The sequence below is a fragment of the Leguminivora glycinivorella genome, chromosome 26, assembly GCF_023078275.1.
Source record: "Leguminivora glycinivorella isolate SPB_JAAS2020 chromosome 26, LegGlyc_1.1, whole genome shotgun sequence".
In the NCBI taxonomy this organism is placed as follows: domain Eukaryota; kingdom Metazoa; phylum Arthropoda; class Insecta; order Lepidoptera; family Tortricidae; genus Leguminivora; species Leguminivora glycinivorella.
The window spans coordinates 4,116,968-4,133,502 of NC_062996.1; the positions used below are offsets into that span (position 1 = coordinate 4,116,968).

Here is a 16,535-nt window from a genome sequence, read left to right on the forward strand (position 1 = left end):
CTGCAAAATGCTCAGATGGGACAAGGAATCATGTAGGTTTACTAGCCCAAGGCAACCTCACTCACATGTGGTCTCCGAGACCCAGCATGTTAATCCCTCACAAGGAAAGGTGGTAACGGCAATCAGAACTTTGTTTCGCTAAAATATTGCAAGGTATCTCTTTTGCAGCGTCATCACTACCCAGCTCGTTCTTTCCACATAGAGGTGCTGTGACAAGGAAAGGGCCAAGACAGATGCTGGCAAGGCAGTGTGTCTTTCATAAAGGTCTCCGCGACCCAGAAAGTTAATCCTGCACAAGGGCAGGGTGCCAATAAAAGGCCAAAAGGGAGAAGTACTTATGAGTATCTCTCATATATATTATAGGTGGCACATAAGAGAAATTATTTTCTCTAGTTCTTGCCTTGTCCTATGTTATTCAAACATGGATAAACCATCTCTCTTTCATTCATTATTTACTTAAATCTTCAAGCATAATATACATTTATTTGGTATACTAAACCATACTCAGATCACTCGCTTAATACACTCAAACTCTTCTTCTCTTCTCTCTTAGAATGGGTTAGTTGTTAATTGCTTTACTACAGGTGTTGTGAAAAATAACTGGCTACTCTTGAGTAAAAGATATGCTAGATTTGTCACTGGTGACAACTTTACTGGTTCTGAGCCTGAGCTCATCATATTATCAACTTCATCACAAAACTCTGCCTGTAGTGCAGTGACTGTGTGGTTTTCCATCTAACTTAGTTCTCTTTCTTTTCATCTTTTTCTTAACTCTCCTAGTAAATTATTTAATGAAACCAAGAAGCAACTGAAACATAGGCACAAGCGGGTTATGATATAATTGTCCCGTAGAAATATTAAATTTCTTCCCTTTTGCCATGTTCTGCCTAAAGTTTTACAAACAATTCTAGTGTATTGCTCTCATGGTTGGTTTGAATTCTTCTTAGTAAGGTTCTACTTTTAAATCTTCTTATCTATCTATTATCCTGTAGCATTATTGTTCTTCCAATATCAACATGAATATTCTGTTTTCTACAACTTGCTGTCTTCCACACTTTCTCTTCTGAAATACATGCTGTTCACCTTCCGGGTAGCCTTGTAAATACAATAGTGTAAGTGTAGACCTGTGCGAACCAGTTCATTTTGTCTCAGTATTGCACTAGACAAACTTGCATAACTCTATGTTTTGAGACGTTCATTCCCCTTCTTTAGAGGAAAGTTCTTGTTTACTGCAAAGTCTCTTAATACTGGTTCATCATACAATTATGTAGCCCCTCTACGTTAGTAGCAGGTCCTTTCTGGAAGGCTTCATAAAGATTACAGAATAATCTTTAGTTTCACTTTGACTTTTTCATCTTGTTTCATCTCTGTCACTCTTTAATTCTCCGGAAGGTTCTGCTTAGTGCCTGGATGCTTGTAGTGGCATGGTCGCCAGGAAATCTTGATTTAGAAGCAACAACAGCATTGATTGATAACGGCTTGATGGTAATATGTATTAATCTTGAAATGAAACACTTAAAATATGATAACTGTTTTAATTAATTATTTTTGCTTTCGCCATGACACATAGCCGGCTCATATTCTAGTTGTCATGCTCTATGCGCGCTATGCGCTATTTGAGACATATGAATACACGACATTCGTCCCCTTTTTAAAATGAATGCACTTACTCTATCTTACAAATCTAATTTTTCAGGAGCTCTCCTGATTCTCGTAGACCGTCTCAGATCCAAGCCAGTCTCTTGCGATGATTGCGTTTCAGGGATGCTTTCATACAATTGTGGTTGTGCAGTTACTTCCACTCTATCTGATGATTCAGCTAAAGGTCTCATATCTTCTAAACTAATCCCTTCATTTTCCCCCGTTTCCTGAACCAGACTATCCTCATCTCTGTCATTTCTTTCTATTTCTGTTGGAATTGGAGGTGTTATTATAACAGGATGTGTGACCTCTGCTGATGCACTGGACCTATTTTCAGCTGGAATCTGAGGCAGTTCTACACATGGTCTTAAATCAGACACATGGAAATATTTTTGTATACCATTACAATCAATTATATACCTAACTGGGCTTAAAATTTTAACAATAGTGGCTTTGGTCCATCCTTTTCCCTCTTTTAAATTTTTTGACCACACTTTTTGTCCTTCCTTAAATACTAAAACGTTATCCAGTTTATTATCTTTTAAAACTTTTTTAGACAAGGCATTTGAAGGTTTTATTAATTCAAAACGTGTTCTTGGTTTATGTTTGAAAACAATTTCATTTGGAGACATGCCAGTAGAATTTGGACTATTTCTATATGTAAATAAAAAATTTTGTAACAAAAGTTCTCTTGAAGGTCTAGATTCCTGTTCAACTAATAACTTATTTAATGCTTGTTTGGCTGTCTGAACAGTCCTTTCTGCCATTCCATTCGATTCAGGATGGTATGGGGGGCTCTTTAAAGGCACACACCCATTATTTTTTAGAAATGTAATAAATTGGTCCGAGGAAAAGGGTGGCCCATTGTCACTGACAAGGTATACAGGAATACCAATTATAGCAAATGTTTTACACAGTTTTTCTATCACCTGTGAGGCTGAAGTACCATTATTCATTATGTGCACATCCAGCCACTTGGAAGTAGAATCCACTACTAACAAATAAGTTACAGAATCTTTCATAAAAAAATCTACATGCACTCTTTCAAAGACATTTTCACATTTCTTCCAACTGACTGGTGTACTTACATTTGTAAAATTTCTTGATGATTGACATACCTCACAATTAGCAACAATTTTTTCAACATCTTCATTCATATTAGGCCACCAGCAATAACTTCGCATTAACATTTTTGATTGAACAATTCCCTGGTGAGATTCGTGAAATAGTCCTAATACTTTATCTCTTAACTTCGTAGGAATAATAACTCTATTTCCCCATAGTACACATTTCTGTTCAGTGCCTAATTCTGCCCTTTTATTAAAATATGGCTTCATGAACTCATCAGTCATTGAGTTGGGCCATCCAGATAACACATATTCATACACCTTACTTAATGCTACATCCTTTTGTGTATACTTTGCTATTTCCTGAAAGTCCAATGGAACATCATCTTTAAAATTAAAGTAATTTATGCAGTCTGCTACATTTGCTTTTTCTGGCAATGGTAATCGTGATAGAGCATCAGCATTTCCTAATAGTGTACCCTTTCTATAATTTATTTCATACTGATACCCTGATAATATTAAAGCCCATCTTTGCAACCTAGCATTAGCTGTAATTGGAATTTTTTTTAAAGGATCAAATATAAATTTTAAGGGCTGATGGTCTGTCACGAGCACAAATTTTCTACCATACAAAAATTTATGAAATTTTTGAACTGCAAAGATTATTCCCAAAGCCTCTTTTTCAACTTGGGAATAATTTCTTTGAGCCTCATTTAAGGTAGCCGATGCAAAACATATAGGTTCACTATTTATTTCATGACTTAAAACTGCTCCCAAGCCGTATTGACTTGCATCTGTTGTGACAAATAGCTCTTTATTACAGTCATAATGCACTAGTAAATTACTATCTGTGATTAACTTTTTACTTGTTACAAAAGACTCATGACATTCTTTTGTCCATTTAAAGGGAACATTTTTTCTTAATAATGCATGTAGTGGTGCTAGTTTATCTGAAAGTCGAGGCAAAAATTTCCCATAGTAATTTAATAACCCTAAATATGCCTGTAATTGTGTAATGGATGTAGGCTCTGGTGCCTTTGTAATAGCCTCTACTTTTTCAGGCAATGGTTTTATTCCCTCTTTACACACTAAATGCCCTAAAAACTTTATTTCGCTACAAAAAAATTGGCATTTATCCAAATTTACCTTGACATTATATTGTTTTAGTTTTTCCAGCACCTTTTCTAAATTCTTATGACAGTCTTCTAAGTTAGTACCTGTTATGATCAAATCATCAATATAAGTTTTAACATTATTTACTCCCTGTAACATTTGGTCCATAACACATTGAAAAATGGACGGACCTGATGATACTCCAAATTGCAAGCGAGTGGGCCTAAACAGTCCTAAATGCGTATTAATAGTCATATATTCTTGAGATTTTTCATCTAATAATAATTGTTGGTAAGCACCACTCAGGTCCAGGACACAAAATACCTTGGCTCCAGCTAGCTCTGCAAATATATCTTCTGGAAGAGGCAAAGGGTAGTGATCTATGTCTAACATCTTATTTAAAGTAACTTTATAGTCCACACACACTCTAATTTTTTTATCATTCTTTTGAACTACAACGATAGGGCTAGCCCAGTTACTATGAGTTACTCTCTTAATAATACCTGCTTTTTCCAAATTTAGTATCTCGCTTTCTACTTCCTTTTTCTTAGCATAAGGAATAGAGTAAGCCTTATGGAAAATAGGAGTTGCCCCCTCTTTAAGCTTCAAAGTAGCCTGCATGTTGACAATTTGAGAGGATCTATCTTTATCAAACACACATTTATATTTGTTTTTAACACTTTCAACCAACTCACTTTTTTTTCCTTGAGACTTCCCCTCTTGTATACAACCTACCTTGTACTTAAATTTCTTTTGCCAATTTGGGAATAATATTTTCAACCAATTCCTACCCACTAAAGGTTGAAAATAAGTATTACAGTCAATGACTATGAGATACAGATCACTTTTTATATTTCTGGGTTCTATTTTAACAGCTCCAAGTATGGACAAGGGATTTCCTGACACAGCCTTTAACTTAACTAAACATTTTCTTAATTTGTACCCAGAGAAATATGTTTTATAGTCTTGGAGATGAATCACAGACTTGCAAGCTCCCGTATCAATCTGCATCTTCAATTTCCTGTTACCTAGTCACAAAGGGAGTTCTGCGCAGTCCTCTTCTGATACATTTGCGATGCTGCCCAGTACCACATCTTGCTCCGGCTCCTGCTTGTTTTCCCCAGGTCCTTGATCGACATTTCTTATATTTCTATAACGACACTTGTGAGCTAAGTGCCCTTGTTTGCATACAAAGCAAACACATTCTTTTTTGTAACACCTATCTGTTGTATGCGCACCCCCACAGCATCTGCATTCTAGCTTTTGGGTGTTGTTATATGAACTGTATCCCGCTCGAGTGGGGACGGTTGGCGCCTTGTGATTATTGAATACTTTCTTCCTTTGGTTTATTAATTGTATGTTTTCCGCGCCTGGCTGAATATTCTTAGTATCTTTCGCAGCACTCTCAAACGCAGTAGCCAACTTAACTGCCCTTTCTAGAGTCAAATTGTCCTCTGCTAGCAGTTTACTGATTATATTTTCATTTTTCAATCCACATACTAATTTGTCTCTTAATGCATCATCCAAAAACGTTTTAAAATCACATTTCGCCGCTAACCTTTTAATCTCCACGACAAAATCGCTGATAGACTGGTCGTCTTTCTGCCGGGAGAGGTAAAAGTCATATCTCCAAGCTACAATGCTCCTCTTTTCCACATAGTGCTCTTTGAGAGTATCTGTCAATTGTTTGTATGTTTTGTCTTTCGGAATCGCCGGAGACAATAAGTTTTTTAGTACGCCATAACATTCTGGTCCTATTAATGTGATTAATAATGCCACTTTTTTATCTTCGTCCTTGATATTGTTCACAATGAAGAACTGCTCCATCCTTTCTATATACGCCACAAAATCGCCACCATGGCGATAATTTTCAATATTGCCTATCAAGGCCATGATTTTGTTTTTTCTTCGTCGCCAATAATATGTATTAATCTTGAAATGAAACACTTAAAATATGATAACTGTTTTAATTAATTATTTTTGCTTTCGCCATGACACATAGCCGGCTCATATTCTAGTTGTCATGCTCTATGCGCGCTATGCGCTATTTGAGACATATGAATACACGACACTCTTTCACCCGCGAGCCGCTAATGAGCTGAAAACGCTGGGTCATGGTTCATGATAACATGGCGAGGATCGCCGATGCTCAAAAACACTGGCTCATGAGAGCAAGGCGTGGCAGGCCGACGCGCTTTATACCCTCGAGCCGCCAAATAGCTGTAAATGATGGGCCATCAGCATCATACCTCACGAGAGCAAGGCGTGGGCCGTTACTCTCGTTAGTTTACCCGTAAGGGTAGGTATTCAGGTTCCAACTCCGAGTCGGAAAACGAAACATAAACAGCCCTGAAGCTAGTTTCCGTCTCTGTGGCCTTTTTGTGCTCTTCCGCACTCATATTTCTTATTTTTTCTTCACAATCTCATTTTTCAATACCGATATGGCGGCGAGAAATACACGCAATGACAAGTCTAAGGCTTCCCACAGACAGTCTTAAAAATTCATAATCTTAAAAAAAACTTGTATGCAATCTGACAGTTCAAATCTGTCAGTGTCTTGTCAGTGTCAGTTTGAACTGTCAGATTGCATACAAGTTTTTTTTAAGATTATGAATTTTTAAGACTGTCTGTGGGAAGCCTAAAGCGCGCGCGCCCTCTGGTGACAGATAATTCGTTCAGAAACGCTAAAAACGTTCAGAAATCGAATAAAAATATCTGACAATAGGTGAGAAAATACATTGCATCTTCATAAAGCGACGCTGTGCTTTCCTAAGGCACATAATGTAGACTTGTGCCGTTTCGTTCGTTGATCGGAGCGCTCCGATCTCGTTCAATCGCTCCCACGAACTAGTTCGCTCTTTTAGGTCTTTTGCTCATTTAGTTCAGACAGATCAGTGACCACTGCGGTCGGAAAGATCAGAACGAATGGGACCAAATAGTGTCAAAAAGATATGAATAGTCAACAGATAGTAACATTCCGGGCCGAAAGGTTGTAAGTAACCGAAGTTTAATATGAAAACTTGACTTTTTTTTGTTGCTCTGCTAAGTAGCTCTCGCTCTCGGTCGGCGCAGTCACACACTCGTTCTTGATCCAAACCGCTCGCGTTCGCCGATCCTATACTGAACTAAATGAGCAAAGACCGATTCTCACACGTCTCAGAGCACGGAAAGATTCAGTTCATTTCGGTCATTGATGGGATTTTATTCCTAACAGTTCACAGTTCGTGAACGACACAAGCCTATTTTATTGTTTTGAATGTATATTTGTTCGTGATGGGGCCGCTAACCCCGTGTGGCTGCTGTCAGCTGCGCGCCGCGGACAAGGAGCTGCAGGCGCCGTACACCCGGCTCGGCGCGACCGAGGTCTACGCCCACATGCTCCGAGAATGCTTCGGCATCCGGGTGAGTTTTGGGTTGTTTATTTGGTGGGATGTAGAATAATTTACTTAACACAGCAAAAGGGAATTTACAAGTTTCTAATGGGGTGGCAACGCGCATGTGACACTGTTTGAGTTGCAGGCGTCCATAGGTTACAGTGACTGCTTTACATCAGGCGAGCCGTATGCTTGTTTGCCACCAACGTAGTATTAAAAAAAAATTGCTTAAACCTGCAAATGCTAGATAAATACACAGTCTCAAAAACCTCGGAATCGGAGTTTTTTTTTTCGTTTTGTTTGAAAACCCATGTTCGAATTGATCAGAATTTCTTGTGTTAGAGGTGATGAAGGACCTTGATAAACATGCCGTTTTTGACAACAACATAACAATGCATCTAAATTAAATCTATTAGAGTACCCGGAATTTTAATATTTGTACATGAGAAGTCTTGAGCGATATCTCTTCTAAATATTACATGCTTCCGGTACAAACGCCATCTTATAATTTCTCCTTCTTTTGCTCATTAATGTTGTTTAAAGTGTAATATCGATAGCTTATTATGCAGTAAACTAATGTTATAGTGAGAAATTGATGAAGAATTAATCTTGAAACGCATTTAGCCACTTTTTTGTTGCCAATGCCCTTGTAAAATCTAGCTATATATGACGATATCCCAGCATCTCCAGCTTACCTGCAAAGGCATGCGTCACAATTGCAGACTACTGATATTACAGATATGTCGATAGTCGACGAACATGACGTCACAGACACCTCAGCGAATACTGCAACAGAGTCTTCGTTAAGTATACAATTAATACAATATCAGCAAGACAGACCTAGACACTCGAACATTCCCAGCAATGTAACAACCACCGATACGATTACTTATGACAAATTTACCCAACTGATAAAAACTGAATTTGAAGTTATAAAAGCAAGCTTGACCCAGTCCATTACGGAAAACATCACAAAGGCTGTTATCAAAGAGTTTAACACCAAGATCACGGACATGAAAATGGAAATGACACAAAAGACTACAGTACTACAAGAGGAACAGACAAGCTTTAAAGAAAAGATAAAAAGCATTAATGAGACTATCGAAAAGCTCCAATCCCAAAATGACAAACTATTACAGGAGTTAGATTCAGTGAATAAAAAAATTGAAAACCAGACACATAATACGACCCTTAGCCCTGCACGAGACCACTACACTGGCAAGAACTCAATAGTATTGTACGGATTAAACGAATTTAGAGGAGAGAACGAATACGTTCTAATAGAACAAATCAGTAACATATTTTACGAAATTCTTGGAGTAGATATTAATGGATTCATTGACGGTGTAAGAAGAATAGGTAAACTTGGAAATAGAAGACCAATTGAAATTGAAATGATAAATAAGAGAATGACAAACTACATCCTTAGAAACAGCCATAACTTCAGAGATACAGGACTAGCAGTTTCAAAATTCATGGATCGAGAGGAACTCAAACATAGACAACTAATTAAAAACACATTTAGAGATGCCCGATCAAAAGGTCTTAACCCCATTGTAAGGAACAATAAAGTATATGTAAATGGAAGCCAATACATACTCCCAACAACTTCACAGCAACCACTAATTAAGGAACCGAACGATAGCCTGAGTGACACAAACACAAATTCAAATAACTTATTTCGCAGCCAATAGCCTTCTATCACTAGACACTAGGAATGGTAATGTAAGTGACGGCGCTGAAAATTATGGCCTAGTTTTAAGTACAATTAGAACTTTACATCAAAACATAGCAGGTCTCTGTAATAAATTAGACATAATTGAACTAGCTTTAACTGAATTATCAAACAAGGGCAAAGAGGTTGATATCATATGTTTCAGCGAGACATTTGTTAAGAAAGGGTGCGAGAATAATATTAAATTGAACAATTATCAATTGGCTGCATCATATAGTAGGGATCATAGTAGAGGCGGCACTTGTATCCTAGTACACAAGATGTTCGAATTCAAATCTGTACCGATTCCAACAGAAATAACAATGAAGCTCAATTTCGAATGCTGTGGGGTTGAAGTAACCGGCCTAAACATCGTAGTGTTTTGTATATACAGAATACCATATAGAGATAAATCACGTATACAATTATTTATGAGTAGTATGGAAAAATTGCTACACTTTGCTGCAGAAAAATATAAACGAAAAAAAATTATCATTTGCGGTGATTGGAATTTGGACATTTTGAAAGATGATACAAATACTAAGGAATTATTAAGTATATTACACAGCTACGATTTTAAAATTCATATTAAGACTCCGACAAGACAGAATTCGTGCATAGACCAAATAGCAAGTAATATAAAAAATGTCAATTCAGAACTAGCATACTTAGGATTATCAGACCATGAAACCGCGCAAATTTTAGAAGTAAAAGCTCCTAAACAAAGGGCCATAACCACATGGTTCGAGTACAAAAAAGACTACAGTAAAGATAATCTCCAAAAGTTCGCGAATCACATCTCCATGTTATCTTTTAATGATGTTTACGAATCCCAGGTGGCCTCAGAGGCGTTTAAAAATTTTTACGATATCTTTACTCTACTATACAAATTATGTTTTCCAACTATCAAAGTAAAAATAAACAATCGACCTAGGAAAATTAAATGGCTAACGCCGGGTTTAAAAAAGTCTAGTAAAACCAAACGGACCTTATATTTCAAATACAGAAGAGCCGGTAGAAACAACAAAATAAGTAAATTTGAGTTTGATAAATATAACCGTATGTTTAAATGGTGTATACGTAGAGCACAACAGATTTGCAATAGTAAGTTCATACAAAGTAACACAAATAAATGTCGCGCAACTTGGAAAACCATATCTACATCTATATCAAATGACTTTCACAAGCACGAAATTAACCACATTGAATATGAAAATAGTTCTCACAGTGATCCTAATGAAATATGTAACTTTTTCAATAAATATCTCATAAATCAGACAAATATTACACAACCAAAGCCGTCAAAAGTAAAACTAGACAGCTCATTATTCAACACTAAAACGATTTTCCTTAAGCCTACAAATGAGCAAGAAATTTATAGAACGATTATGTCCTTAAAGAACACCAGAACAACAGGTCATGACGAGATCACAACAATGGTTCTTAAATTATGTGCTCCCGAAATCTGTCGACCTCTCTCGCATATAATTAATTTATCTTTCACGGATGGAGTCTTCCCAAATGAATTAAAACTATCGATTGTGAAGCCCCTGTTTAAGAAAGGGGACAAGTCAGACCCAGCCAATTATAGACCCATTACCATGATACCCGTTCTGTCTAAAGTGTTTGAAAAGTGTATATTAAGCAGACTAAATGACTTTCTAGAGAAATACAACATTTTAACATCAAAACAATTCGGGTTTCGGAAAGGAAAATCGACTACATTGGCCGGCATTAACTTGGTAAAAACTATTACACAATGTCTAAATAGCAAACACCCAATTATGGCTATCTTTCTGGATCTCAGCAAAGCCTTTGATTTTGTCGACCATTCAATACTCACAAAAAAACTAGAAACGTACGGAATAAGAGGCAAAGCACTTGAATGGATAGAAAGTTATTTAAGGGGAAGAACGCAATACACGGTAATTGAAAAAATGGTTAGGAAGAATACAAATACACTCATAAAGGAAAAATTCAAGTCCGATGTAATGACCAACAAAACTGGTGTACCTCAGGGAAGCATTCTCGGACCACTGCTATTCTTAATTGCAATTAATGATTTTCCAAAGGCCATAAAACAAGAATGCATTATTTTCGCTGACGACACTACTCTTATTATAAAAAGCGACAGCGGAAATTACACAAGTCTTGAGTCAATAGCCAATAATACATTAAAAGACGCGATTCAATGGTTTGAAATAAATAATTTAAAAATCAATATAACAAAAACCCAAGCTATGAATTTCTGTTCCTACAACTCAAACCCATCACCTTTACAAATTAAATATGATAATTTAATAATTGAGATGGTCGATACGGTTAAGTTTCTGGGTTTTAATATCGACACTCATTTAAATTGGAAAGCCCATGTAGATCAGATTTGCAAAAAGCTGGACAGATTTATCTTCGCGCTCAAAAAACTTAGGCAAACAGTGTCCACCGATGCGGCCCTGATAGCATATCATGGTTACGTCTCCTCAGTTTTAAACTACGGATTATTGTTATGGGGGAATTCTGTGGACTCTGAACGAGCATTCATTATTCAGAAGCGATGTATTAGGGCATTAGATAACGCGTGGTTTTTAGAAAGTTGTAGACCTTTATTTAAGAAATTCAATATTCTTCCACTACCGTGCCTCTATATCAGAGATGCATGTCTCCACGTTAGGAATAACCCCAGCCATTTTGTTAATCGTAGCGATTTTAGCACAAGACATACAAGGGCACAATACCAAAACCTTTTACATCAACCTTCCTGCCAATCAGCCATTTACAAAAAAAACTACTACAACATGTGTATAGTCATTTATAACAGCCTGCCCGATCACTTAAAATTAGAAGATAATAATTTATTTAAAACTAGATTATCGAAATGGTTACTAGACAATTGTTTTTATAGCGTTAAGGAATATTTGACTCGTGAAGCTTAATTGTAATTGTTAATAATTCAGATTTACTACTTTTAATTTATTATTTATTGCAAACCTTTGACATTTAAAATCATTTTAGTTTATTTAGAAATTTAGAACTTGCAGGACACCTAATTAATTTGTTGTAGTGGGCATAAGTATTGCATGCATGTGTAAGCGAGTTAGTATTAATAAATCGTTTGAACTATCAACACGTGTTCACCATTAATCGAACCTGACTCCGATCCCCACATGGCGACCCTGAGCCATGAACGCGCATATCGCCCGCCGCCGGGTGCATTCCAAGGCGACGGCGCCGCGCGCGTCAGCATTTTGGACGGTCCGGTGCAGTGATGTTGCTAATATTATTGAGTAATACCTTCATGACTTTTGCAAAGACAATACTTGTTCGTTCGGTCAGAAACAACCGTGGTGATCGATTTAACTGATTTTATGAACTTTACCTATTCGCGTCGTGTTGTGTTGGACGTTTCGTCTGTTGTGCTACATTTAAAGGACGATGGGAAAATCCTACTCGAAACAAGAGGAGAAGGAAGTTATAATTACGCAAAATGCGGCAGGTTCCAACGAAGGACAAGGCATCTCAGAGCACACAGAGCATCTGCAGGTCAACAACATTTTAGTGTCATGCATATTGACCATCGTCGCTATCGGTGTTTTGATCTACGCGTTCTACCGATATAGAAAATGCCACCATAAATGGATACGACGAGAAATACAAAGTGACATGGTACGGCGCAGTCGACTGAGGCTTTCCGGACGCAGGCAGACTCGAGGCGATGACGCTGGTCCCGGTGACGTTGCAGAAGAAGAAACACGTGTGATGTGAAGTGAGATACGATAAAAGTGAGGTATGATAAAAGGAGTGTTTTTCGTATTAATTGACGCGATTATTCTTAATTTTAGCAAGTAGTTTAGCAATTACTATAAAAACTTGGCATGTTTTACTTATGGAAGCAGAATTAAATACCATATTAAGTGAACTTGGCAAACTACAAGTAGATTTAAGTAAATTAGGACCCAACCGCCGTTTGCAAAAGATAGGGGTCGATAAAATTAAAAAGGCCCAGGAACTATATTTGTGTTATGTAAAATTAATTGAGTCTACCTCAAGCAGCAGTACAGCGGAACAGTTTCCCGGCTGCATATTTGATGTTCTATGCGATAAAATCGATAAAATATATAATAAAATACTAGAGTATAGTAATTACAGTACTTGCGGAATCCAAAAACGAATCGAAATGGCTGAGAAATTTGACTTAAAGGAAGTAGGGTCTCTGATTCCCTTGTACGACGGCAAGGATGAAACTGTTGAAAGAATTATCGAAGGCATTGAAATGATGGAAAGCATATTACAAGAGGCAAGTAACAAGAAATTGCTGATTTCTTTTGTCCTTAAAACAAAATTGACTAAAAATGCGAAACTCAAATTAAAAACAAGCTACGATACTGTTTCAGCATTAGTTTCAGACATTAAAAAATATTTACTCCCGAAAAAGTCAGCAAATTCATTGTTAATGCAACTTAATAGCATTACACAAAATAATCTATCACTTTCAGACTATGGCGATAAAATTGAGGAATTGTTTACAAATCTCACGATTGCGCAAGCGGACAATGATACAAAAGCTTGCGAAATCCTGAGACCTATAAACGAAAACTTAGCTGTAAAAAGATTTGCAGATGGTTTGCGTAACAGGAGGCTAGGTACTATCATTGCGGCAAGGAATTACAAGGAATTGAAAGAAGCGGTGCAGGCTGCGAAGGATGAGGACAACAGCCAGCCAACACCAGTAGTGATGCACATGAGAGGCTACAGGAGAGGATATCCGGTAAGTAGACACTTCAACAGCCGTGGATACTACTCTCAACGTTATAGTGGTCGATCTAATAGCCGTGGCTCATATCCGCGTTATAACCAATACCACCATACCAGCAACTGGGCACCAAATAACTTTAACAGGTATAGAAGTAGCAACAGTTATCAGCAATATAGAGGACGAGCTACGCGCAATAATTCGCGTACTAGGAGCCAGAGTGCGCGGGACAACCGCGGCACCTCACGGAATGTGACCTACACTGCTACAACAAGAGAGGGAAACCAGGTAAGTGACGAACACCCCAACCTTTCAGAATTTTTTCGTCCATAAAGTATTAACATGTGACGGAGTAGATTACGTGTTTACATGCGAAGGGTTAAATTATGTAAGTTTAAAAGTACAAGGACAAGAATTAATTTTCATTATTGATACAGGGGCGACGTGTTCATTAATTCATATAGATAGAGTTCCAAATAACTTATTGCAAAAGGTAGATGCAACAATAAAAGGCGTGGGAGGTGATATCACCTGCAATAACAAAGCTTATGTATCGCTAGAGAACGGTAACCAGATATCATTCACACAGAAGTTCTACGTATTAAATGAAATGCCATGTCATGCGGATGGACTTCTCGGTTCAGATTTCTTACGAACTTATGGCGCAGATATCAACTTACGGACGAACTTGTTAACTTTGCATTCTGACGATCGAATGTGTGTGTTACCAATTCACGGAAATGGTGACACCAATACACATTTATCAGTACCAGCTAGAACTGAGACATTGCATTTGATAAAAGTCGATTCATCTTTTCAAATAGGAAATGAATATGTAATTAGCGCAGGAGAGTTATTCGAAAATGTTTTTATAGCCGGTAGTATAGGAAAGGTCAAAAATAATAGGATACCGATTAAAATATTAAATACAACTGACAGGGACATTCAAATACCTATTTTCACGCCAAAACTTACTCCCTTGAAGGACTATGACATATGTTACTTTTACAAATATGACAATGGAGTAGATAGGGTTTCACGATTGCTACAAACATTAAAGTTAAATCACTTAAATAAAACCGATAGGAAGCTTATTGAATCAATTTGTGTGAAATACGCAGACGTTTTTTACTTAGATGAAGACAAGCTAGGCACTACAAATATATTAAGTCAGAGTATTAGTGTTAAACCCAACACCAAACCAATATACGTAAAACCATACAGACTACCAGAAACTATGAAGCCAGAGATTAGTAGACAGATTAAAAATATGTTAAAAGATGACATCATAGAACCCGCAAATAGTGATTGGAATAGCCCAATACTTTTAGTTCCCAAAAAATCGGACGGTAATACGAAAAAATGGAGGTTAGTCGTAGATTATAGAAAAATAAATAACGTAATTCAAGATGATAAGTTTCCACTACCTAACATCAACGAGATTTTGGACTCATTATCAGGCGCAGTATATTTCAGTCACCTAGACTTGCAACAATCTTATTATCAAACAGCATTGGATGAAGACAGTAGAAACATTACATCATTTACCACCAGTCAAGGACAATTTAGGATGAAAAGGCTCCCAATGGGATTAAAAATAAGTGCCAGTGCGTTTTCGCGTGTCATGTCAATCGCCATGTCAGGACTTTCGTATGAACAATGTTTTGTTTATATGGACGACCTCGTGGTTTTTGGTAGAAATATGGAACAGCATAACAAAAATTTAACTAACGTTTTAGAACGATTGCGAAAGGTAAATCTCAAGGTTAATCCGCAGAAATGCGAATTTCTAAAAACTCAACTTTTGTACCTAGGTCATACAGTAACATCCGATGGAGTTTTTCCAGATCCTGAAAAAACTAGAGTATTAAAAAATTATCCAGAACCCACAAATAGCGATGAAGTAAGACGTTTCGTAGCGTTTTGTAATTATTACAGGAAATTTATACCCAATTTTGCATCAATCACATTACCATTGAATAAATTAAGTAGGAAAAATGTTACTTTCGAATGGACGGATGAGTGTAAACAAGCATTTTCAACTCTGAAGCAAAAGCTTATTTCCCCACCAATCTTGCAATATCCAGACTTCTCAGAAGATAATGAATTCATTTTACAAACAGACGCCTCCGGATTGGCGATAGGCTCTTGTTTATGTAACAAAGATATGAGACCAGTGGCGTACGCAAGTAGAACATTGAACAAAGCCGAGTTAAATTATCCGACTATTCAAAAAGAGTTATTAGCTGTGATATGGAGCGTCAAGTACTTTAGACCATATTTGTACGGAAAAAGTTTTACCATTATGACCGACCATAAACCTTTATTGTATTTATTCAGCATGAAAGACCCGTCCACCCGTTTAATTAAATTCAGATTGCAACTCGAACAATATAACTACAAAGTTGTTTACATTAAGGGCAAAGATAACGTCGTCGCAGACGCGTTGAGTAGAGTGACCATCACTTCGGATGAGTTAAAGAGTATAGGAGAACAAGTTTTAGTTACAACTAGAGCGCAAAGCAAAAAAGCTTTACAACAAAACGCAGATTCGGGAAATACCGCGGATCTTAATATATCCAATGATTCGGGGCCTGATCAACCTCAAATTTCGGAAATATTAAGAAAACCGAGTAATTCTGTTGAGTTACAATTTATAAAAAATATAGAATTAGACAAGTTACGACAAAGAGGTGAAGTAACTACGGAACAGGAATGTTTTTCGTATGTTGAGGCAAAGTCAATTATATACATAAACCTTAGTTACATGTCGCACTATACGCGAGTCGATTTTGCGAATAAACTGAGTGTTTTTTGTAATAAATTAAATATAAATGAGATATTTGTCATCAAGACAGTAGATAACGCGTTATTTT

The 16,535-nt window shown here is 37.0% G+C and overlaps 1 protein-coding gene across 3 annotated transcripts in view; it reads left to right on the forward strand.

Annotated features, from left to right (window-relative positions):
- Window positions 1-7,068: 7,068 nt before the first annotated feature.
- The window catches only part of LOC125239750 (zinc finger protein OZF-like), a 31,239-nt gene continuing 21,772 nt past the window's right edge, over window positions 7,069-16,535 (forward strand). For all 3 annotated transcript variants that reach the window (XM_048147416.1, XM_048147408.1, XM_048147409.1), the window contains exon 1: window positions 7,069-7,223. In XM_048147416.1, the coding sequence (XP_048003373.1) occupies window positions 7,095-7,223 (129 nt within the window). In that variant the 5' untranslated portion in view covers window positions 7,069-7,094. The remainder of the gene's footprint in view (window positions 7,224-16,535) is intronic.